General features: G+C 36.0%; 1 protein-coding gene across 4 annotated transcripts; it reads left to right on the plus strand.

Annotated features, from left to right (window-relative positions):
* Positions 1-6,816: 6,816 nt before the first annotated feature.
* Positions 6,817-25,120, plus strand: LOC115218092 (sprT-like domain-containing protein Spartan). Of its 4 annotated transcripts, none has more exons than XM_036507854.1 (7): positions 6,817-7,080; positions 13,382-13,493; positions 17,019-17,060; positions 18,349-18,423; positions 19,633-19,879; positions 21,549-22,289; positions 22,371-25,120. In XM_036507854.1, the coding sequence occupies exons 1-7, from the start codon at positions 6,914-6,916 to the stop codon at positions 23,048-23,050; spliced, it is 2,064 nt and encodes a 687-aa protein (XP_036363747.1). In that variant the 5' UTR covers positions 6,817-6,913; the 3' UTR covers positions 23,051-25,120. The 4 variants fall into 4 exon arrangements, with proteins under 4 accessions (XP_036363747.1, XP_036363750.1, XP_036363749.1 ...); XM_036507857.1 differs by having other exon boundaries at positions 21,549-22,189; positions 22,352-25,120; XM_036507856.1 differs by having other exon boundaries at positions 21,549-22,177; positions 22,259-25,120.
* Positions 25,121-25,978: the final 858 nt, after the last annotated feature.

Here is a 25,978-nt window from a genome sequence, read left to right on the forward strand (position 1 = left end):
GTCCGACAATGGTTTAACTGGCCAAAACTTCGAAGTCACTGCCAACAACATTCTTGTATAATAACAATACATACATATATACATACATACATAACACCTACCTACACTACCTACATACCTTCATACAACACACACACATGTATACTCTTTAACTCTTTTATTTGTTTCAGTCATTTGACTGTGGCCATGCTGGAGCACCGCCTTTAATCAAGCAAATCAACCCCAGGACTTATTTTTTGGAAGCCTAGTATTTATTCTATCGGTCTCTTTTGCTGAACCACTAAGTTACGGGGATGTAAACACACCAGCATTGGTTGTCAAGCGATGTTGCAGGGACAAACACAGACACACAAACATATACACACACACACACACACACACATATATATATACATATATATGATGGGCTTCTTTCAGCTTCCGTCTATCAAATCCACTCACAAGGCTTTGGTCGACCTGAAGCTATAGTAGAAGACACTTGCTCAAGGTGCCATGCAGTGGGACTGAACTCGGAACCATGTGGTTCGTAAGTAAGCTACTTACCACACACCCACTCCTACACCCACTTTATATGCCTACTTTATAAGTACTAGGCTTACAAAGAATAAGTCCTAGGGTCGATTTGCTTGACTAAAGTATAAGTTTCTTCATAGTTTACATCTTCTAAATTTGACTGACAAGGGAATAGTAAACTCAAGGTTGAAGACAGTTGCACAAGGCACTGCACAGTTGCACCTTGAACCAATGCACATTAGTGTAAAGTGAACTTCTAAATCGAACAGCGACGCACATGCTGATTAGTGCAAGATTTTAGCAGAAAAGCATTAAAAATATTGATGGAGTTACTGTTTTAATGATATCATATATTTTGATAATTGGGCAAGGTAATGTTGATATATTTCATACAGAGAGCATTAAATAAGCAAACTAGAAATGATTGAGAGAAAAAAAAAAAAGAAAGGAATTATAAACCTTTTAATACCATTTCACCTGAATCTGCTTGTATTTCTTATTATACAAAATTTGCTATCTTAAACATTCATATTTAAACTGAAACATCTCATCACAATTTTATGTAAGAATCTTTTATTAAGTTATGTTGCAAACAATAGTTCAATATACCAAAATAGAAAAAGCTAGTTATTTTGATAAAGCTCTTCAAATTTTTCATTATTTTCAAAACTAATTGAACCAACAGGAAGTTGTCATCATCATCATCATCAGCAGCAGCAGCAGCAGCATCATTACCACTTTAACATCCACTTCTTTTGCTCAAATTTAGGTTAAATCAGTGTTTCTTAAAGGGGAGGCCTATGGGATGGTCGGACAAGTTGTTTTGAGAAAATTTGGTTTAAATGTTTGATAAATGAGCACCGTCCATTGGACAGGGGGATGGGCGTTTTGCTCGTATGTATATGTGTATATATATATATATATATATATATATACACACATATATATGTATATACATACATATATATATATGTATATATACATATATATGTATACACATATATACATATATATGCATATGTATATACATATATATACATATATATATATATATGTACATACATATATATGTATATAAATGTATATATATATGTATATATATATATATATATATACATGCATATATAATATATATATATATGTATATATATGCATATATATGAATATATATGTATATATATGTGTGTGAGTGTGTGTGTATACACATATACACACACATTTGTTTCAGTCATTTGACTGCAGCCATGCTGGAACACTGCCTTTTGTTGAAAAATTAACCCCAGGATTATTCTTTGTAAGCCTATTACTTATTTTATCAGTTGTTTTTGCCAAACCACTAAGTTATGAGAATATAAACACAAACATCGGTTGTCAAGTGATGGTGGGGAACAAACAAATACATAGATATATATATACAACAGGCTTCTTTCAGTTTTCATCTACCAGATCCACTTATATGGCTTTGGTCAGACCGAGACTATAGTAGAAGATACTGGCTCAAGGTGCCATGCAGTGGGACTGAACCCGGAACCATGTGGTTGTGAAGCAAGCCTCTTACCACACAGCCACTTCTATATATATATAGATAGATAGATACATACATACATACATCATCATCTTTATCATCGTCATCGTTTAACATCCACTTTCCATGCTAGCATAGGTTGAATGATTTGACTGAGGTCTGGCGAACCAGATGGCTGCACCAGACTCCAATCTGATGTAGCAGAGTTTCTACAGCTGGACGCCCTTCCTAACGCCAACCACTCCGAGCGTGTAGTGGGTGCTTTTACGTGCCACTGGCATGAGGGCCAGTCAGGCAGCAACGGCCATGCTCAAATGGTCCTTTTTATGTGCTACCTGCATAGGAGCCAGTCCAGCAGCACTGGCAATGATCTTGCTCAAATGTTTTTTCACGTGCCACCAGCATAAGTGCTAGTGGGTGATGCAGGTAACGATCATGTTCAAATGGTGTTTTTAACGTGCCATTGGCACTGAGGCCAGCTTGTTGTTCTGGCCCCAATCTCACTCGTATGGTTCTCTTAGCGCTCCACTAGCACGGATGCCAACATACATACATACATATATAGATGCATAGATGCAACAGGTTTCATTCAGGGACCCTCTACCAGATTACTTACAAGGTTTGGGCAGCCTGGTGCTCTAGTAGAAGACACTTATTCAAGCTGCCGTGCAGTGGGACTGAACCTGAATCCACATGATCAGGAAGCAAGCTTCTTCATTGCAAGGTCACACCTGAAAATACCTCATAATATAGTCATGAAAAGGTCAATAAATTAAAATTGTAGAATTGGTAAAACTACAGGCAAATTACCTTGTAAAATTAGACCATTTTCTGTGTTTAAATTTCACTATGTTTCTTTTCATACTTCAAAGGGTTGATAAAATGAGTACCAACCATGTCCTTAAGTCAGTATAATCAACTGTTCTCTCCTTTCTCCCTAAAAGAAATGTCTTAACTTCATAAAATGAAATAGTGCAATACATGACTGTCAAAAAACTTTAAGAAGCTTATAAACGTGTAGAAAAAGATAAAATTATATGTGTATGCTCTGTATACTTTCTTAAGGCTTTGATGTAAAATCCAAATTTTCAAGTCTGCCTCCATTTAACTTAATCCAGGACAGATTGTCTCCCCTACAACCGGTGATCGCCAAGAGTACACCACATGTTAGAAATTAGTATTTTCAATTTTCAGGTAAATAGAGGAAACAACATTTAAACAAACTTAACGTTAGTTCAAATATGTTTGTGATGTATTTTAACTTCTAGAGACAAAAATCACAGCATTTTATCAAGAAAGGAAAAAAATCCTTGCTTTTGGTGATATGTGTGAAAATAATAATAATAATAATTCTTTCTACTATAGGCACAAGGCCTGAAATTTAGGGGAGAGGTAAGTCGATTATATCGACCCCAGTACTCAACTGATACTCAATTTATCAAGTCCAAAAGTGTGAAAGGCAAAGTTGATCTTGGTGGAATTTGAACATAGTGACAGACAAAATGCCATGAAGCATTTTGCCCGGTGTACTAACATCTCTGCCAGCTCACCAACTTCACAATAATAATAATAATAATAATAATAATATGCTTCACAGAAAGGGTACAAGAGAAGACACAGCATGCCATCAAAGTGACACTGGGGTAAAATATACGAAGTCCAGTATATCTATCATGACTACCTGTCTGATAAGGGTGCACCAGGCACATGCATCCCAACCATATGTGCATGACATGGTGATCTCATATCAAGATTAACACCTTGCAGGTGGGGGCCCAGTTAGAATTTTCTTCAGGTTGAGTAGCCCATCCCACTCAAAAAGTCCCTGATTAAAAGTTGTTTAAAGATGCTGAATGAAACACCCATGTTTCCAGAGGTGAATTATCCAAGCTCCAAAGAATTCCTCTCAACACATGTCTATGATGCTCTCCCACTATTTCTGCTTGTGATCAGTCAGAGATGCACATATAATCAGCCTCTAAGGGACATGCTCAACTGGTTAAGGTCAAACAACTGACAAGCAAATCTGTAGTATAGAGCAGAATATTTGCTGTAGCCCATCTTTTATACCAAAACAAAACAACATACATGATAACACTTCCAATCAGTTAAGATGAGAAGTTATGAAAGCCACTACCTGGTACTGCATCAGGGCATTAATAATAATAATATGCTTGTACAGAAAGGGTATATGAGAAGACACAGCAGCATTGCCAGATTGGTTCGCTGGAGGCTCTGTCTTAAGTATGATGTAAGGGGAAGTAAGAAATGGTATGGGCACCAACTGGAAAGAGTTGTTGAAAATGAACAATATAAGATGTACTGGAACATGACCATCCGGTGCATAGGTAGAAGACTTGACATTGTTGTCATAGGACAGAAGAAGAACAAAGCAATTACTGTGGATATTGTTTCACCAGGGAACCACAGGGTGAATGAGAAGGAAAGTGAGAAAGTTGAGAAATATCAGGAGAGGGAAATCAGGAAACTATGGAGATCTGGCACTTAAAAGTCGTACTGGTAGTGGTTGGTGCACTATGAATAGTTAGTAAAAGATTTGATGCATGGGTTGAGAAGTTAGGAATTACCATCAGGATGGGACTTTTGCACAAGGCCAGCAATTTCAAGGAAGGGGTAAGTTGATTACATTGACCCCAACCAATGCTCAACTGGTACTTATTTCATCAACCTTAAAGGATCAAAGGAAAAGTCAACTTTGGTGGAACTTGAACTTAGAATGTAAAGACAGATGAAATCAGATCTTTGTCAGAAATGGGGTTTTGAAGTTAAAATTACATGGTATAACCATCAAGTAGGAAGAGCACATGCAAGATTTTGTGGAATTTTCTAGTTCAAGCAGATCAATAATAGACAAGGAAGAGCAAATTTGTTTACTGGTTGACCTATCATGTCTATTTGATTCCAGGATTGTGAAACATTTAAAAAATACAACCCCTTAAAATTTGAGATTGTAGGGATTTGGAACATGAAATTTGTAAAGGTTATGTCTGTAATAATTGGTGCATTATGGATAGTGAGTGATGACAAAGACAAATGAATATAAAAGATTTAGTGGCAATAGTTTACATATGATGCAAATGGATGTCATCTTTTAAGCCACTTAGAATTGCTTGCTATAGTCCAGTGTCTAGAACTGATAATCTTTTTGTTGGGGTGTTTGGATGAGTAATCAATGTTAATCTCAATGTAATGATGAATGGAGTTTACTACATGTTGGATATTTTCTATATCATAAAGTTACATTGAGATTAACATTGATTACTCATCCAAACACCCCAACAAAAAGATTATCAGTTCTAGACACTGGACTATAGCTAGAAATTGTAAGTGGCTTAAAAGATGACATCCATTTGCATCATATGTAAACTATTGCCACTAAATCTTTTATATTCATTTGTCTTTGTCATCACTCACTATCCATAATGCACCGATTATTACAGACATAACCATCCTTCATGCCATCCTTATCAAGAGTTGGGTCTAGACAAAGCAGCAATCATCACAATGGAAGAGCTTGTCATCTCTATGACTGAAGAAGGCACAACACAGCCACTGCTCAACCGAGAGCATGCTCATCATTTTTTCCAACATCAGTGGTATTGTGTATTGAGAATTCCTTCCCCAGGGTCAGACCATCAGCAAAGAGTGCTACATTTTGAAGCATTTGAGGGAAGACATTTGGTGAAAGCAACAAGATCTGTTGAACATAAAGAATTGGATTCTTCATAAGGACAATGTATTCAATCACTGAGCTCTCCTCACTTCTGAGTTTCTTGCCAAAAGCAACATGGTACTGCTTCTGCACCTGCCCCTATTTGCCAGTTTTAATTCCTGTGGACTTCTATCTCTTCCTCAAGATGAAAAGGCAGCTCATAGGTCACTGCTTTAACACAGTTGTCAAGATCCAGAGTGAATTGCAGAAGGTCCTCAACTCGCTTTTGGAAAATGACTTTCAAAGTGGATTCAAAAGATGGCAGCAATGCTGCACAAGGTGACAATTTTGAAGGAGATGATGTTAAAACCTAGGTAAATAACTAGTCCTAGAACTGTTTGATACCACCTCATGTGTACGTGTGTGTGTACGCACACGCGTGCGAGTGTTTGTGTGTGTGTAAATCAAAGTATGCAGTGTTGTAGATACATTTCAGTCAATCTTATGAATGTTTTACACTGGACATTAGATAACTAGATATTAGATAACCGTACAGTTAAGTAATACCACATGCTCTTCAGAGTTGCTATCTCTGAAGAGCACATGGTATTACTAAACTGTGTTGTTAATAATGGTTATCTAATACCTTGTGCAGGATCAGTTAGTATGATTGACAAATATACAAGTGTATATTCTTCCCCCCCCCCCCACACACACACACATACACATGTGAATATACTCCTATACATTGGATATTCCTTAAGATTTTGATACTATGAAAATAATTTAACTGAAGGATTATTCTTTTCTTCTAGTCACACGTTAATATTGCTAGGAAACCAATAATAATACAAATTAATTTTTATTGTAATTGTAACCTATATTTCCTCATTAGACAAAAGCAAATGACTTTATGACCACAGAAGAGCGAAAGTCTATGAGTGTTCATATTTGATCATGTAATAGTTTCGTCATGACTCAAAATATATCTAACATGTACAGACCCGCTCTTTTAATGGCAACAGATCTAATTACAGTGCTCTCCCCTTTCTTTACTATTTTACTGCCCTCTTATTAAAAGGAGTTGCATTTAACAAAGCACTCTTTTTTATTTCTTTCCTGTCGCTTCCGTTCATCTGTAGAAGACTTAAACAACGTTTTCATTGTAGATTTTTTTTTTATTTACGCTCAATTCTCTGACTATGAGTTGTTATTCTGTCACGAGTGGCTCAAAGTCACTTGTCGATCCTTCATGGGAATATATCGATCCAACACCTGATATCTTCGCAATGTTTCAGGAATTCGATAGAACCTTCTTTGGAGGAACATTGTCTCGCGTAGAACTGAAGTGGAGCAAACGAATGACATCGTAAGTTGCCGTCTTGTTATTGTTCGTCAACCCTGCTTCCTCCCCTCCATCACTCTGCACTGACGTTCTTATGATCGTCCCATATTTCTGGATATTCAAGACTACACTGTCTGATTTTTTTATTAATTTATTTATTAAAGTTGTAGGATGTGGTTTGAGGAAAATTTAGTCGCTATTTTTCTTGAGTATTATAAATATAAAGTAAACACTCTTCACAAGGGAAGCCCTGAAAACGAAGTCCCATAGCAGTTCAAATTCGCGCATAATTATCTCTCTCGATGACATGTTAATCTAGAGCTGTGGTGGAGGCGCAATGGCCCAGTGGTTAGGGCAGTGGACTCGCGGTCGTAGGATCGCGCTTTCGATTCCCAGATCGGACGTTGTGAATATTTATTGAGCGAAAACACCTAAAGTTCCAGCAGGAGGTGGTGACGAATCTTGCTGTACTCTTTCACCACAACTTTCTCTCTCACTCTTTCTGTTTCTGTTGTACCTGTATTTCAAAGGGCCAGCCTTATCACACAGTGTCACGCTGAATCTCCCCGTGAATTACATTAAAGGTACACGTGTCTGTGAAGTGCTCAGCCACTTGCATGTTAATTTCACGAGCAGGCTGTTCCGTTGATCGGATCAACTGGAACCCTCGTTGTAACCGACAGAATGTCAAGATCTACAGCTGTTATGCTTTAATTCTGTTTATATTTGTGATAGTTTCATTGGCTACGATAATGCATAATTCGGTTAACAGGGTTTACAGTTGCAATTCGATAATGCATGATAATATATAATTCATGATGATCTTAAATAAAGCGTCGTTAAATAGAATGAAACTGACATAAACAAGGAATGTACAGAAATAATTTTGCTATTCCGAATGACGAAAACGAATAAGTAAATGCTTACGAAAACAAAACAAAAAAAACAGTCTGCTGGGTGTTAACAACTGTGTAGAAAAACGAATATGAAAAAAGAAATCGCGCAAACGATCCAGGAGGTGTGGAGAGGACTTTCGGAAAATTCATAAGATCCGATTTTTCCCTCATAACATTCAGGAAAATGGATATATATTGAAAAAAAAAAAAAACACACACCCTCCCCTCTCAAAATCAAGCAGGCTATCCACAAGCTAGAAATAACAGCCAAATCTCACAAAACTGCGGTTTTTTTTTTTCATATTCGTTTTCTACACAGTTGTTGACATCCAGCAGGGTGGGTTTTTTTGGGGTTTTATTAACGGGTGATCTTTATATTGACCTAATTTTTTTTTACCTTAGATCAGTTTCACTTTGTGGAACCCACTTATTTAATGTGTCTTTGGTAAACTTGTTGAATATGCTATATAACGGTAATTAGGTTAATTTATTTTAACTCTCTGAGCGAGGGATATACAGTAACAATACCTAATCTTATTTAGCCCCAGGAAAACATATTTTCCTGTGTGTCGGTAGCCAACTGGATAAGATATTTTCCTGGGGCTAAAATAACTAACATTTCCCTTGTATAGGACTGCCACATTATGCTGGCAAATAAATTTTACTAAGTTAATTTAATTAGTCTCAGTAATCACTGTTTACATTGCGCGTGTGGGATTTTTTAATGTCTACAAAACTTCCAAAATGTGTTTTTTTTTTTAAACACCCACAAGATTATCCACTATCTTTCCAACAACAGCCTTGGGCACCTTTTTGAATTCCATATGTCAAACACTCGTGGACATGCCCACAAAATAAAAAAAAAAAAAACAACAACACAGCACACATGACTTCCAGGAACATTTTTTTCACACTCAGAATTGTTGAAGCATGGAATATCGCCCTACTTTCATCAGTTGTTAGTTGTCGAGACAATACATCCTTTGAAACTTCCACGCTTCCTGAAATCCGCCAACAGTACACCTGATGGTCTCCCCACCGCCTTCTTAGTTGTAGTGCACCTGAGCACTGTATACAACAGTTTCATTCATTTCTAGATTAGGACTAAATTATTCTGTTCAGCAGAACTTTTTTTTTTAAGTGTGTGTGTGGGGGGGATCAGTTCCTAATAAAATGACATCCGTCCCCAAGTAAATTATTTCGGAAAGCAAACAAAAATATGTTTATTTGTTTGTTTGAAAGTTTTCGGAAAAGAAATTTATGAATGAAGCTGTTTGCCCTGACAACAGTTAATCGTATGTTACAAGGTCTCATGATATATAAAAGTGAAGATAAATTTTGAAAAGATGCAGCTTCCTAGATATCATTTCAGTTCATCACACCACCAAAATTCGAAAATCTATACCCGAAGTATTTATTTATTCGTTTCGATAATTACAGGATAGCCATGTTAATTTTGTCCGTCCTCCATTATTATTGGTGGTATTGTAATTAACATTCACCTACGCTGTTTTCAATGTCTTAACGATGCTGGTTTTAATTTTATGTATAACTTTCATGCGTATTTCATCTATATTTTTACGATGATTTAATTGTGTCTGTGATGTAAGATCCGGAATTCTAGGAAGCTGGTATTTATACAGCATCAGCGAAAGTTTATTCATAAAAATTGCAGTGTTTTCATTGGCAGGCATTATAAATATATATATATTTTTTTTTTTTCTCTTCGAACTTTGACGACTGTCAGTCACATCACCCATTTATTTTTTTAATATATTCGGTTTCTTGTGTCTTCAACTGCGGAAATCAAGGTTCTGTAAAGAACTTGCACTTCAAAATTTTAAACCACCCCTAAATTATTATTATCATTATTTGATGGGGGTAACTCTTCGAAACTTTAATTAAACGTTTTAAATACAAAGATTGCAATTTTGAAATAAATAAATTATAAAATATTATAAAATTGTTCAAGGTTGAATTTGCTAAATATTCCGCTCCACGAACTTTTGGAATAACCAATCCACTCGACATGTCACAGAGTTGACTACGAGCAAGGGAGGTTTGAATGAGGTCGCTCGACCTACTTAGAGAAGAGCCAAATTTCCCTTCAAACCACAAAATTGTTTTATAAAATGAAGAACACATTGAACAATAGTCAAAGATAAACAGAAATATTGTCCCCACCACCACCCCAAAAAAAAAAACATTATAAAAAATACAGTAATGATTTAAGACCAAAACATAATTTAGGCAGTGCACCTGTGAATTTCTTAAATTAAATATTACTAGGCTTGGCTGTGAGAGAAGCGTAAGAATATTAGTACATTTGCACTTTCCTTCTATGCTTTTGCTGTGTGAAATAATAAAGAGGGAGAGTCTCCTGATGGACTGGTTTATGACCTGGTGTCTTTATGAACTTTTATGGGCTTGCATTTGCTCCCTACACAGACTATAACCACCACCCCCAGTAGCAGTTCCTTTAATGGCTCTCACCATAGTCTTATATAAGCCATTCACATCCAAGATACAATATATAGATATAGATATAAGGGTAGGTAGGTAGCCTTTTCAGTACCAGTGGCAAACTCAAATTGCTTAAGAAACTCTATAACCCTTCTGTGATCACACCAAACAACTTTAATTCAAATATTATAAAGCATTAATGACCAGATAGTTTTACAATACTTTAACCCTTTTGATACCAACCCACCTGAGACTGCCCCAAGTTCTATGACATAAACTGACTGTTTTAAAGTGGTCTAAGTTATAATCTTCATTCTAAATTTTGGGCTACATTATTCCAGACCCCAACTTAATAATTATAAAGTTATTTTGCTAAATCCTTCCTTATTTTTAAAATGAATTGAAACAAAGGCAGCATATGTTAACAGAAATATAGTCACAAAAGAGTTTAATACTGGAACACCAAAGGTTCCATTGAGTATAATGGGATCTTTTTGGATTGAACGGCAGTTTTTTCTAGCGGTGTCATATGAAATTGTCACCCATAATTATGACCCTCGTATTGATCTATTGCATTTCAATCTGTTTTAGGGTTAGGGTTAGGGTATATTTTTTCTTCAGAAATGTAAATAAACCCAATCTGTTGCTTAAACGAGGGACATTTTCATACGGGACAGAATATTTTCACCTCAATAGACGTCATTGATTGGTTGAAATTGCAGAACTCTATGAAAAAAAACCAACAAATATCTTACAAACCATAGAATTTTCTCAATAAAGCCGAGCGAAAAATGTTTTATAAACACATTCTACCAGTATATGAAGTTTAAAAGTGTTTAGATATGTGGAAATTATTTTTAAAAAACTGCTGTTCAAGCCGAAAAGATCCATATAATGTTGAAATTTAATGAGAAATTTCAGTGTTTCAAGCTATAATTATCTACGATAACTTAAACAGTATGTAAAATGAAATTTGTTATGGTATTATTTTCCAGGTATAGGGTACTCCATACTAAAATATCCTATGTGTCCAGAAACTGAAGGATAATTATTTGGCTACAAAGAAATATCTTGTCTAAAGTATTAATGTCAGCAGAATCGTTAGCACGCCGGGCGAAATGCCTACCGGTATTTCGTCTAGAGTTACGTTCTGAGTTCAAATTCCGCCGAGGTCGATTAAATAAGTACCAGTTACGCACTGGGGTTGATGTAATCAACTTAACCCCTTTGTCTGTCCTTGTTTGTCCCCTCTATGTTTAGCCCCTGTGGGCAATAAAGAAATAAATATATACATTTTTGTCTGTGGACACAGCACTGACAAGATATATGAATTCATCATCATCACCCTATGTCCATTTTCAATGGGTTGGTGAGCCATAGGGCTGCATCATGCTCCATGTCAGCTTTGACATGGTTTCTACAACTACATGCCTTTCCTAATGCCAACCACTTAACAGTGTGTACTGTGTGCTTTTTTTCATGCCACCAGCACTAGTTGGGTTACCAAGAAACTTGCAAGGCAGAAAAGAGAATGGGGGAAAGGGAAAGGCCTTTGACTAAATGGGTGAAGTATTTCCGTAGGTGGTGAGGAGATTTTATGCCAAGGACAGCTAGAGGTGTTGTGCTATGGAGAAGTTACATGGCTGCCCAACATTTATATACGGATGGTTGGGAGTATCTAGGGGGAAAAAATAAGATTTTAGCTATGGGTTGCCAGAGCAAAATCCTCTAGAAGCATGAAATGAAATAGGCAGTGGATAGTAACAGCTGGTTATGGTCAGATATTGAGGTAGAGGCAGGTGTAGATTGTGATGAACAGGTGTGGAGGTGTCGCTTGAGGGGAAATATCAGTATGAGGTGAAATTCTTTTGTGCACATAAAGTAGGTGAATTTAACCATTTAGCACTCATTTTACTCTGTTAATTTTGATGCTTATTTATTCACATAGTTTTGAATTTATCATGCATTATCTTATAAACTCAAGATTTCTATAATTTGATTGTTTATTTTTAGAATGATATAGTAGAGTAAATGTGAGAAGCTCTGTGTAGCCAATTTCATTATAAAATAGGTAGACTATTATGGCCGGATTCTGAGACCCCCTTCAGTCACGATACAGACCATGGGATTGCACCTAGAAAGTTACCCTCCCAGGCACAAGTCTGGGCAAGGTTGTTTCTGGAAGACCAACAGTCGCCCATGCATACCGGCCTCCCTTCTCCACGCCACCAGTGTTATCCAACAGAAAGGCAAAGAGGATGATACAGCTCGGCACCAGTGATGTCACAATTCAGACATGAAGGATGCGGCGTAGACAGAGATGATCGAAGGATTCTAGAGGAGATACTTGGCTAACTTAGTAGGATAAAGAAGGAGAGAAAGTGGATATATACATATGTATGTAGATATGTATATAGATGGTGAGGTGATTCTCATAGAGCACCTGTAATGTCTCACCAGGCAGTGAAGCAGCTCTGTAGATGTTTGATCCCTTCAGCCGCAACACCAGAGCTATCCAGGGCCAGCCACCAATGCAGGTGGCAAAATTACCACACAGCTTTGTTGAATTAGGTATTGTGACTCTGGGCCTGATGTTTCTGCCATCCTCAGTGCTTATTCTTCCTGCACCAATCATCTTACTTTCTTAGTAGCTTCTGACAATTTTCTGGTAACATCTGTTGTCTCCCTTGCAGCTGATCCCAAGATCCCTGAGCATTGAGTATGTAAAATGAAATTTGTTCCAGCATATCCTCTAACATTTCTCTCTAAAGAGATGAAGAATATTACTAAAAATCTAATTTTCTTCCTCTCCTTTACCAAAATAAATCAACACTTTTCCCATCCACAATGAATAATTCTAAAGCAAGAACTGGGAAAGTATGATGTAAAAACATTAGTGTTGCTAAAATATTAGATATTTCTAAATATTCTATTAATAATAATTATTGTTTTACTTCTTTGTCAAGGTGTGCTGGTTTGATGTCACCATTAGAAGGTAAAGGTGGAGCCTGTTCAATACGCTTGAGTGAGCCACTTCTCAAATTGAGACCACGAAAAGACTTGGTGGAAACATTACTTGTAAGATATTCAAACTTTTCATTTTCATTTTAATCTAATACTCTAACAAGGGAAAATAATAAATTTCAATATTGAGAGCAAAATTTTAGCCAGAAATAGTGAGCCTTTTTAAACTGAGAGAAATTTTAATAATTCTTTAATAGTTATTGCCTGAAGAACATTCTTCTCTTCATGTGCCATGCCTACAGGTGTTGTTTGTATTAGACCTCCATATTAAGGTCTCAACATTCATAATTTTTCATGGGAAAGAGACTGCAGTGATTTCCTATTTCTGATATATATACAGTTACTCTGCTGGTTTGCTGCTCACCCATGCTTAACCATGAGGCAACAAAACTGGTTCACATGACATCAGGGTATGTCCACACACCAGCTGGCTTGCATAACTCCTGCCTAAGGCCAGCCATTTGTCCTGTAAGTTTTATATGCCTTAGTCGCTAAATTATTTTCTGCTATTAATCACACAACTGGTACCCTTGACAGGTACTACCACCTTGGATCAAAGTAGATTTGGAAATAGTGATGACTAAGAGTTAACTCCTTAAACCCCTATGCACTTGAGCTGGAGCCTCATTGCTAGCTATAATTACTTGTCTTGCCCAAGACAAGTAGAATAATACTCTTCTTTTGGTTTTTCTTCTTTTAATGATTGAAAGAAGGCAATACTCATCATCCAATTTTCATGGCCTCAGTAACTCAGGTGGGGAAAAACTTATGTGCAGAATTGGTTTGAATGTTTGCAGCAGAGTGGGTTCAACTCAAGAGCTGGTTGATGGATTAAGTCTACCTTCGAAAATTTTGGTATGAATAGAATCTAGGACTCAGAACAATATGAGACTTACTCCTTTCAGTACTATAAATCTATTGAAATATGCTACCTGAGTTTCAAGTAATTTTGAAAATGGCATTTCAGTAAAATAACTTTGTTGTTATAATGCTGGTTTTTGGAACATAAATTAAATTGAAATTGTTCTGGGATGATTTAAATCCAGTCATTTTAAAATGGAAGTTTCTATTATAGAATCAAGGGTGATCTCATCAAGTATGACTCTGATACCTCTGCTGAATCAGTACAGGAGAACAAGCAGAGAATAGAGAAAACAACTAACCATTTTAAGTGTTTATTTATAATTTACTTGATAACACAGTTATACATTGCAGAAAATCAAAAATTTCTTAACAAATTATTCCTTTCTCAGAGTAAGCAAAAAAGTATTTTGATTTTGATAATGATACTGCTTCCAAGAAATTATTACCATTATCTATGTACTTAGAATTATGTTATTCTGTGTTATGGAATAATCTCCTATATAAATGATAAGAATATTTGTGTTGTCTCCCTCTGATATCTTTCAGAGAGTGGGGGAAGATAAAATAAAGTATTAGTTGAATACTAGTGTCAATTTAAATGACTATATTATGCAGTCTTGTGCCCATGTTAGAAATTATTATTAAAAACAAACAATAAAATATATCGGTGGCAGTCAACACCCCCAAAATATGGAAGAACATGTTTTTTTATTTAATTGGCACAGAAGAAATATTTAACATTTTAGCACTCAGATTATTCTATCAAGTGTTCTGAGACCCCTCTCCGGTCACGACACAGACCATGGGATTGCACCTAGAAAGTTACCCTCCCAGGCACAAGTCCAGGCAACGTTGTTTATGGAAGACCAGCAGTCGCCCATGCATACTGGCCTCTCCTCTCCACGCCACCAGTGTTATCCAAGGGAAACACAAAGGCCGATACAGCTTGGCACCTGTGACGTCACAATTCATTTCTACAGCTGAGTGAACTGGAGCAACGTGAAATAAAGTGTCTTGCTCAAGAACACAACATGCAGCCCGGTCCAGGATTTGAGCTCACAACCTCACAATCGTAAGCTCAACGCTCTAACCACTGAGCCATGTGCCTTCACTTCTATCGAGTGTAATGCTTATATATTCACAGTTTTGAATTAATCATACATTATCTTGTAGCTTTGAGATTTTGATGATATTATTGTTTATTTTTAGAATGACAATGCAGGGTAGTTGTGAAAGGCTCGATCTGGTTGGTTTGCACATAAAACAGGTAGAATATTTGGGCTGGTTGAGGCTGGTTTAAATGCTGATATTGAATATTTGTGTTCTGAGTTAAAATTGGCTAAAACTATAAAGGGTGGTTGTTTGCTATTGGAATTGAGCTATGATGATGTGTGTTTAATAATGGAAGGCAAGGTTTACGATATCGGAAGAATATCGTCTCCTTCCGTCATCCTTTTGTTCTTCAAGTAGTTCGGGCTTTCGGCAGGCGAAGAGAGAAAACTTCAAGTACAACCGCTATTTACTTACAGGATTTACAGGATAGGGGTAGTGTGCAGCAAGTCGCTTCTGTGTAGTGGCACCAAAGAAGAGAGAGATTTGAAGAGGGTTTTCCCTTTATATAGTTTCTATCACGAGCCTTATTGTGATCTCGCACTTGGCAAATGGATGCTGGTGAGGTCTTGCTCCAGTCTTGGAGATGGCAATGGCTGCCGCGAGATCATGTCCAATATGGCACTGACTGCTTGTGCCGCTACAAGTGTTATTAATTATTTAATATTATTTTAGATTTTGACTATTCATGTTAGGCAGTGAGCCCCTTTAGTCTTGTTGGCGATAACCTTTTTAGTTCTAGTAGCACAATAAAATGCCTTCAGTCCATACTGTAAACTGGTTTGTAACTGGAGGGGCATCCAGTGGTAAAATCTGTACCAAAAATAATACATACAGTAACAGATTTGGCTGTTTTTTATCTTGCATGTGTATGTGCAAAAGATGGCAAAGGACCTTAGTGAGTGCTTAGCTCTGGTAAGCTGATGCACTTTGAATGTAGTTTCATGCAGTATTGTGATGAAAATAAATGGTAACAAGAGTGAGGATTGTTAGATGTGAAAGGGGAAGTAGATTAAGAAAGTTCTGTACCCTTATATGAATCCTGATGGAGCAGACCTATACCTATCATCAGAAATAAACTAGTTATGAACATTCTTTTTTTTTTTTTTTAACCCTTTAGTGTTCACATTATTCTGCCAAAATTAATGCTTCTTTATCCACATTGTTTTGAATTAATCATGCATTATCTTGTAGCTAGGAGATTTTGATGAGGTAGCTGTTAATTTTTTAAACAATATTGTAGGGCTGGTGTGAGAGACCAGATCTGGCCAGTTTGAACATAAAACAGGCAGAATACTTTTGGCCGGATGTGGCCGGTTTAAATGCTAAAGGGTTAAGGATATCTAGGACTTGGGACTATTTTATATAATGAGTCCTTCCATTTTGTTTTTAAATGGGTGTAAATTGAGAGTGATCTGACTACTATTTCAAGCAAGTCAAAAGAACTAGAAATTCCCTCGTTGACTCAGTTTATGAAAATAGTATTGATTGAAAAGGATTACAGTTAACAGAGAAACTGATCAGATGAGGAATCTGTGTTTTTATGACATTTATTAACTGCTAAAATATACAATTGAAAAACAATTAAAAATTTATTATTTTCAGCACGAAATGATACATGCCCACCTCCATGTCACCAAATGTCGAGTAAGTATAGTTAGTTTTTGTCTTCACTCTTCTCTTGAACCAGACTAGTTCAGTTCAAATAACTTCATATATATATATATATATATAAGTTCAGCAAAAATTTAGATTCAAATGAATATGGTACTTAATTTAGATGCACCAGAATTCTCTATGGTGTTATCCATAAAAATCCGTGGGGTGATTATAATCAAAATAAGCAACAAGGATGACTCTGGTAATTTGGTACGATCGTTTCGTACTACATCATTTTATTAAATGTTGTAAGTATTACAACAGTTTTAAAATGCTGAGCACTCATCAGCCAATTATAGAGGTTTTCTATTAATACAAAAATTTTCATATCAAGTGGCAACATTATAGAGAAGGTAGATATATAGACAAAGATGTGGATTTAAATTTTAAGAACATTTGAGGTAGTGGAGCCCATCAACTGACTGACCTATATATATATATACGCATGTATGTATGTGAATGTGTTTATGCTTGTCTCCTTGTCTTGGCATCACATGATACTTGTAAATGAGTATCACAGTATCACAAACGGTGTCATTCATTCTCAGTCAACTGTGAAACGATGTCTGGCCATGAGGAAATATTACCTTACTTGGAAACAGGTGCAAGCTGATGACAGGAAAAGCGACTGGCTGTAGAAAATCTGCCTCAGTAAACTCTGTCTGACCCATGCAAGCATTGGATAAGTGAACATTAAAATGATGATGATGAGTGTGTCATTTGAGGGAGAACTGATTGCTATTTCTACTAACTTACAGTGGGGTTGTACCGAGAACCATGTTGTGAAATGTACTTCTTAACCATGCGCAGGAGTGGTTGTGTGGTAAGTAGCTTGTTTACCAACCACATGGCTCCGGGTTCAGTCCCACTGCGTGGCACCCTGGGCAAGTGTCTTCTACTATAGCCTTGGGCCGACCAAAGCCTTGTGAGTGGATTTGGTAGACGGAAACTGAAAGAAGCCCATCGTATATATATATATATATATATATGCGTGTTTGTCCCCCTAGCATTGCTTGACAACCGATGCTGGTCTGTTTATGTCCCCGTCACTTAGCGGTTCGGCAAAAGAGACCGATAGAAAAAGTACTGGGCTTACAAAAGAATAAGTCCCGGGGTCGAGTTGCTCGATTAAAGGCAGTGCTCCAGCATGGCTGCAGTCAAATGACTGAAACAAGTAAAGAGTATGCATTGACTGCCTCTTGTTGTTGTAGTTTAAGCTACTCATTTTGCTATTCTCTTTATTTGTATTATTTATTGAAATTATTTTTCTCATCAGGAAAGTGACCCCCATGGTCCAAAATTCAAGGAACACATGAACCGTATAAACAAAGCTACCGGTGCCAATATAACTGTGAGTACTTGACCCTTTAGCAATTGAACCAGCCATATCTGACCAAAATATTCTATCTGTTTTATATTAAAAACAGCCAGTTCTGGCCTCTTGCACATATTCTACAATGTCATTCTAAAAATAAACAATCACATCATTAGAATCTCAAAGCTGCAAGCTAATGCATGATTTATTCAAAACAATGTGAATAAATGAACATTACATTTGACAGTGTAATCTGAATACGAAATGACGTAGTTGGGAAGTGAACTTCTTTACCACAACGGTTATTCTTATGGTTGGCTGTTTAAAATGTCTGCAACTAAATAGTTTTGGATTCAGTCCCACTATGTCTTGGTACATTAAGCTGGTATTTTCTACCATGACTTTGTATCACCAAAAGATTTGTGAGTGAATATAGGAAATGGAAACAGTGACCTTGATTAGAAGGTTTAATCTATTACCTGGTTTAACATCACTACCTGGCCCTTGGCAGATTCCAATCTGTTGCAAGCATTCTGACCAAAATTCTGATCTGAAGATAATTTCTCGTTAGTCACGGTCTCTCTTTAAAAAACCATGTATTATGCCTTGGTTCCTCTGACTAATCCATTAAAAAAAGTCTGCTCAATCAAAACTCTCCATGCGTTAAACAATAATGTTAATCTACAAATGGTGTGACGTTTTATCACCATTGAACATCAGTTTTCTGTGAGCTGGTTTAACAGGTGCCATTGCACCAAGTTCCAACATCTTTGGTATGGTTTCTGTGGTTGGATGCCCTTCCTTATGCCAAGCACTTTACAGAACATATAATAATACTAAGTTTATAACTTGAGATTCACCTTCACAGCAAATCAACTGAGACTTCTGGTGGTTTGCTGTGCTTGAGAAAACAAGTCAAGCTAAGTGAAATCATGGTTGTGACTAGTGCTGGTGAGTCATAAAAGGCACCAGTGCTGGTGATATCTAAAAGGTATCTGTGCTGATAATACGTAAAAGACACCAGCACAGTCTGTAAAGTGGTTGGTGTTAAGAAGGGTATCCAACTGTAGAAACCAAGCCAAAACAGACTGGTGCCTGATACAGCCCTCTGGCTTGTCAGCTCCAGTCTAACCATCCAACCCATGCCAACATAGAAAACAGACTTTAAACAATGATGATGATGATAAATATCTTTTGATATTTTTGTGTTTAATCAATTGGTTTGTTTCTTTTATTTCTATCTAGATTTACCACAACTTTATTGATGAAGTCAACCTTCATAAACAACATTGGTGGCGTTGTAATGGACCTTGTCAAAACTGGAAACCATTTTATGGTTGGGTGAAACGAGCCACGAATCGAGCACCTTCCAAGAATGACTTTTGGTGGGAACGGCACCGTATGACATGTGGAGGACAGTACATTAAAGTGAAAGAACCAGAAGGTTATGGTAAAAAGAAAGAAAGTAAAGTTTCAAAAACAGACAAAAAATGTAGGTTGCTCCTTAAAATATCTTTAAAATCAAAATGGTTACAGATGTTTGTGGCTTCTTTGTACATTTTATTTTGCAATTAATGAAAATTAGTGATACTGGTTACAGTTTTCCAATGGATGAAACATTAGTTTACTGCATTTTTGATGATGAGTGAAAAGATAGTGTCAGTAACTTGGTGTTGAGCAAATTTTCTTGGACAGGTTCTGGTGTTAGGAAGGGCATCCAGCTGTAGAAACACTGCCAGATCAGACTGGGCCTGGCGCAGCCCTCTGGCTTCCCAGACACCAGTTGAACCGTCCAACCCATGCTAGCATGGAAAACGGACGTTAAACGATGATGATGATAATGATGAGGTTCAAAGGGAGTTTGAAACAGGAATGTGCTGTGCGACCACCACTTAGAGTTGCAGCTATTCCACTTAACACCACAGATCACATTGGCATAATTTGAAGAAAGCTGTTAAAGTGATTTCTGGTGGGTTCAGAACTACGTTTCAAGCATTGTCTTCTGTGGAATATACACACTGGCCATTTTTAAGATGTACAGATAGTTACCACTGTTGGATGCCATTTGTGGATTTCGAAGCCCAGAATGCACCACATTGCCTCATTAGAGGAAATATACCTGCCAACTTACGTTGTTGAATTTCATCTGCCTGCCCTCCTGTTCAAGTCCAAAATCCACCATCTCTGGGCTCTTATTGATGTATTTACATACATATTTAATACTTTTTATAGAGTTGCATGACTCAACATGGGCCTGCAATGTTTTAGACAGCAGTGGGTTGTAGGGTACGATCCACCTGTTGTCAATTTTCGTCCCTTGACCATTAACTTTGAGCTTGGTAATATTTCCACCATCTTCTGGTTTTCGGCACCTGTCGAGTGGGTAATCGTCGTGTCCCTTACGTGTCTCGTGGATAAATTCCGTGGGGAACCTGATGCACTTCATGCGATCAAATGAAAATGAATGGGTTATTTCCCTTGGTTAGGAAAATGAAAGGGTTATTTCCCTTGGCTGTTAAAGGAAAATATATATGGGTTATATGTGAGGACCCCTTCTAGGGGCCCTAGCCATCCAGTTATAGATTTTTATTAAACTTCAATGAGCCTAGTAACAAACTGGATGTTACTTTAACATGTTTTCAAAGTTTCACGAAAATTCATTAATGGATGTAGACAGTAACTTGACACAGACAACTCACATTTATATATGTATAGATGTTTGTATATATATATATATATATGTGTGTGTGTGTGTGCCTTTGTATCTATGATTGTCCCCCACTACCACTTGACAACCGGTGTTGGTGTGTTTATGTTCTCATAACTTAGCAGTTTGGCAAAAGGGACTGACAGAATTAATACCAGTCTTAAAAAAATAATAATGGAGTTGATTCATTCAACTAAAATTTCTTCAATGCTGTGCCCCAACATGGCTGCAGTCTAATGACTGAAATGAGTAAAAGATAAGTAGTGGGGTCAATAAACTGCTGGATGATGTACATTGGCTAGATGTGTAATGTGACTGTCAGTTGGCATTATGATGGTCAAGAAGAAAAATTGGTAGAATTGAAATTTTTAGATATCTTCAATTTTCAAATTGTTGAAAGCTTCTTTATGATGATAATAATTAATCTTTTTTTTTTTTTTTTTTTTCAATACAGCTCCTATGAAGAATGGAAATATTTTGGCAATGATTAAAAAGAAGTATAATTTGAACAAGCCAAAACCCACAGTGATATCATCTAATACTACAAACAAATCCGAGAAAAGTTCATCCAAAGGATCAGGCATCCATTCTCCATTAAAGAAACACAACAGTTCAGTCCTTATCAAGAGTGCAAGCTCTACCATTTCTTCATGTAATACTCCAGAATCCTCATCAAGTTTTTCTAAAGATGTTAAAACAGTTGGTAAAAGTACAAGTCAATCATCCATGAATAACTTCTTGGGACAGCTTCATAAAGATAAACTGCAACGGAAGAACATGTCTCAGACTAATGGATATAGTTCATTTACAGCAGCAAATAAAGATACTATGGAGAAGAAACGTCCAAGTGTAAGTGAAAGCCGAGCGAACTACAGTACCTCAGTTGTTAAAAAAGCAATGTCAAGCTCTTCTACTTCTACATATGATACCTCAGAATCCTTGCCAAGTTCCTCCAAAGATGCTAAAACTGTTGGCAGAGGTACAAGTCAGTCAGCCATGAATAACTTACTGGGACAGCTTCATAAAGATAAACTGCAACGTAAATTCACGTCTCAGACCGATGGAAACAGTTCGTTTACAGGGGTAAATAAAAGAGTATCTGAGAAAGATTCTGGTCTTGAATATGTGGAGAAGAAACGCGATGGAAACAGTTCGTTTACAGGGGTAAATAAAAGAGTATCTGAAAAAGATTCTGGTCTTGAATATGTGGAGAAGAAACGCGATGGAAACAGTTCGTTTACAGGGGTAAATAAAAGGGTATCTGAAAAAGATTCTGGTCTTGAATATGTGGAGAAGAAACGCTTAAAAGTAAGAGAAGATGAATCATTCAGATCTTCAAAAGACACAAAGAGAAAACTTCCTATCAATGAATCCTCATTTCTCTCTGAGGTAATCATTGATCATGAAATAAAGCAAAATACCCCAAAACATCCCAAAAACTCTTTAAAAGATGGTAATGAATTATCATCCTCTTCTCAAACACCTTTGCTCTTTGATAAGCATCTAAACAATTCATCACCTACCGAAAAGAAAACTAAGACATCTGTACATAAAACCATTAGTTCCTCTGTTAATAAAGAACACAGTTTTTCTTCAGATTCATCTTTTCATAGTAGACACAAAAGTAGTAAACCATCAACAACAGTTGGAAAAAGTCCTAAAGTTCGAAACACTTTACCAAATTCTGATCTAACATCCACTGAAAATAAAATGAACTCACATTCTACTTCAAAAAGTTTGAATTCTGTAAATAACTCTTCTATTAAAAACTATTTTGACTGTAGTACATCAGACCATTTGGCAGCAAGAGGCAGTAATAATTCCAATCCCATTATTATCGACAATTCTGATGATTCCAATTCTGATATTGCAAATGTAGCTTGTCCTGTCTGTGAAAAGCGTGTGCCTGAAAATATTATTAATCAACATTTAGATGAGTGCCTCTCTATGAAATAGAAAATGTAATTCATTTGATGATTAACTAAGAACTGAAAGACATCAACATTTGCACAAATAAAAACGTATCTATTTATAATTTTTCATGCATTCTTTATCCCTAGAAACGTCACTTGCTTCAAATATAAACATCCGTTGTAAAAAAAATTTTTTAACATTACTTAAAATCATAATATAAAAAGGCATTTGATCTTTATATTTCAAGCAATGTTTCTCAAACATCTTTGATTGCAGAATACAGTTTGTTACAATTATAGTTTTGTTGTAGATATACTCCTTGCAAAATAGCTTGCAACAATTTTAATGAAATTTTTTTTATTAGTATTTTAAAACGTTTAAAAGAAATTTAATGAATATTGCTCTAATGTTTTACAGAATGCAGTTTGTTTCCCAAACTGAATAGTATCTTTTCAAAAAGTTGTCAAATGCTTGTATATTTTGCAATCTACTAAAATATTTTTTTTCAAATCTAATTTGTTTTTACTTCGTTTTTTAGAGACCTTTTTATCCTTTGTATCAAACTTCAATTTGAAATACTCTAATTATTTATGGTAGGATAATTGTTCTGTGATAATCATTTTGTTAAACATTTGAGTGAAAATATCAGCTTTTCCTCATTGTTTTGTATTAAATTTTTTTCTCCCCTTTTTCATTGAAAATTAAAATGCTCAAATTATTTGTAATAAGATGTTAGCTCTATGATAATTATTTCATTAAACATTTGGTGAAAGCATTAATTATTCAAGTATAAATTCACAGAAAAATAACCTGTATGTTTTATATGTACTCACAGATGTATGGGGGCATGTGTGTTCTTGCCTAATAATGATTAAAATATAATTGTTACATTTGAAATCTGTTCTAAACAAAGTGAATGTTTCTATAAATTTTAAATTCTCCTTTTCACCTAATTTGTATATATTTCGAAACTCTACTTTTTAAAAATTCATTGTAAATATATATAGTTTCTGTAATATTTTCATCCTATTTTATCACCAAATTTGTATATATTTCGATACTCGAATTGTTTGTAAATCATTTGTAAATATAAATTATAATTGGCGGAGTTTCAGATTAGGATGGCCACTTAAGTTGGATTTTCTTCGTTTTGACAGGGATTTTTCCGATTTTTTTTTCCATCATGGCCTTCAAAATAATGAGAGTGTTTTTTTATGGGAAAGAATTTTTTTGAAAATTTGATTTTTTTTTTTTTTGTTTTTTCAGCCACCCATCAGGCTAATTTTGGCCACTACACACTTAAAAACCATAGATGAAGCCTTTTCTGTAAAAAGAAAAAAAAAAGAAAATTGTAAATATTTTCAGATGAAAAGATGTGTGACTTAAGGGAGATTTTGCTATTGTTTCTAGCACATCCTATGACCACCTTCCTTATTTCTTTGTCACTCACATGTATTGATGTTTTTCTATTTTTCTATATTTTTCTGCCCGTGAATACATTTATGCTTTTAAAAAAAATTTTTATTTGATTTTTTTTTAACTCCTCCCACTCCTACCCTATTTATAATTTAAAACTATTGGAGTGTCTGAGAAGGTCATTTTTAAATATCCAGTGATTTTTAAAAAGTATGCAAAAGATAATTTATTTTAATAGCATACTTTTCTGTTAGTAAATGTTTTTTTCTTATACACACACACACAACCTCACTTGGTTTGGGGAGGCAGGGGGTTAAAAATTTCTTTTTCCTGCTTATATCCCTGCAGTGGGCCATGCATGTCTTACTTCCGCATCATCATTCTATAAAATATGTTTGTGGGGAGAAAAATATTGAGAGACATCAATGCATGTGAGAGTGGCAGCAATAAAGGTGATCATGTGATGTGCTAGAAGCAACTGTCAAATCTCCCTTAAATCACCTTTTTGTATGAAAATATTTACAAAAATTTTTTTTTTTTTTTATTAACTGAAAAGGCTTCTCCCATGGTTTTTAAGTGCATAGTACGAAAAAAAAATTGGTCTGGAGATGGTGGGGGTGTGGTGAAAAAAAAATCATAAATTGAATAAATCTTCATCAGAACTGATTTATGTGGGTATTCGATCTGAAACTTTGCCTTGTAATTCTCTTATTTTATCACAAAATTTGTATATATATTTCGAAACTAGTTTTAAAAAATTCTTTGTAAAATATAATTTCTGTAATTTTCAGTTTCTCCTTTTTAACTATGTAGCCAACTTAAAAATAAACAAAACATAATGATAATTTTAACAGCTAAACTTAATATTTTTGTTGCACTTTTTCTAAATATTATTACCTTTCTGTTCAATAATTTTGTTTTGTCTCCTGAGGAACTTTTATTGTGGCTCTGTAGTTGAGTCGTCAGTAATTATTTGTCTCACAAATATATTTAGGAAATCGAGGCGCAGGAGTGGCTGTGTGGTAAGTAGCTTGCCTACCAACCACATGGTTCCGGGTTCAGTCCCACTGCGTGGCATCTTGGGCAAGTGTCTTCTGCTATAGCCTCGGGTTGACCAATGCCTTGTGAGTGGATTTGGTTGACGGAAACTGAAAGAAGTCTGTCGTATATATGTATATATATATATATATATGTATGTGTGTGCATATGTTTGTGTGTCTGTGTTTGTCCCTCTAGCATTGCTTGACAACCGATGCTGGTGTGTTTACGTCCCCGTCACTTAATGGTTCGGCAAAAGAGACCAATAGAATAAGTACTAGGCTTACAAAGAATAAGTCCTGGGGTCGATTTGCTCGACTAAAGGCGGTGCTCCAGCATGGCCACAGTCAAATGACTGAAACGAGTAAAAGAGGTGTGGTTATTTGGTAAAGAATTTTGCTTTCAAGCACGTGGCTGGTGCCAGTGACACGTAAAGGCAAGAGTGCTAGTGACACATGAAAGGCACCCACTATACTCTGAGTGGTTGACATTAAGGGTATTCAGCCATAGACACCA

Source organism: Octopus sinensis, linkage group LG12 (assembly GCF_006345805.1).
Source record: "Octopus sinensis linkage group LG12, ASM634580v1, whole genome shotgun sequence".
In the NCBI taxonomy this organism is placed as follows: Eukaryota; Metazoa; Mollusca; class Cephalopoda; order Octopoda; family Octopodidae; genus Octopus; species Octopus sinensis.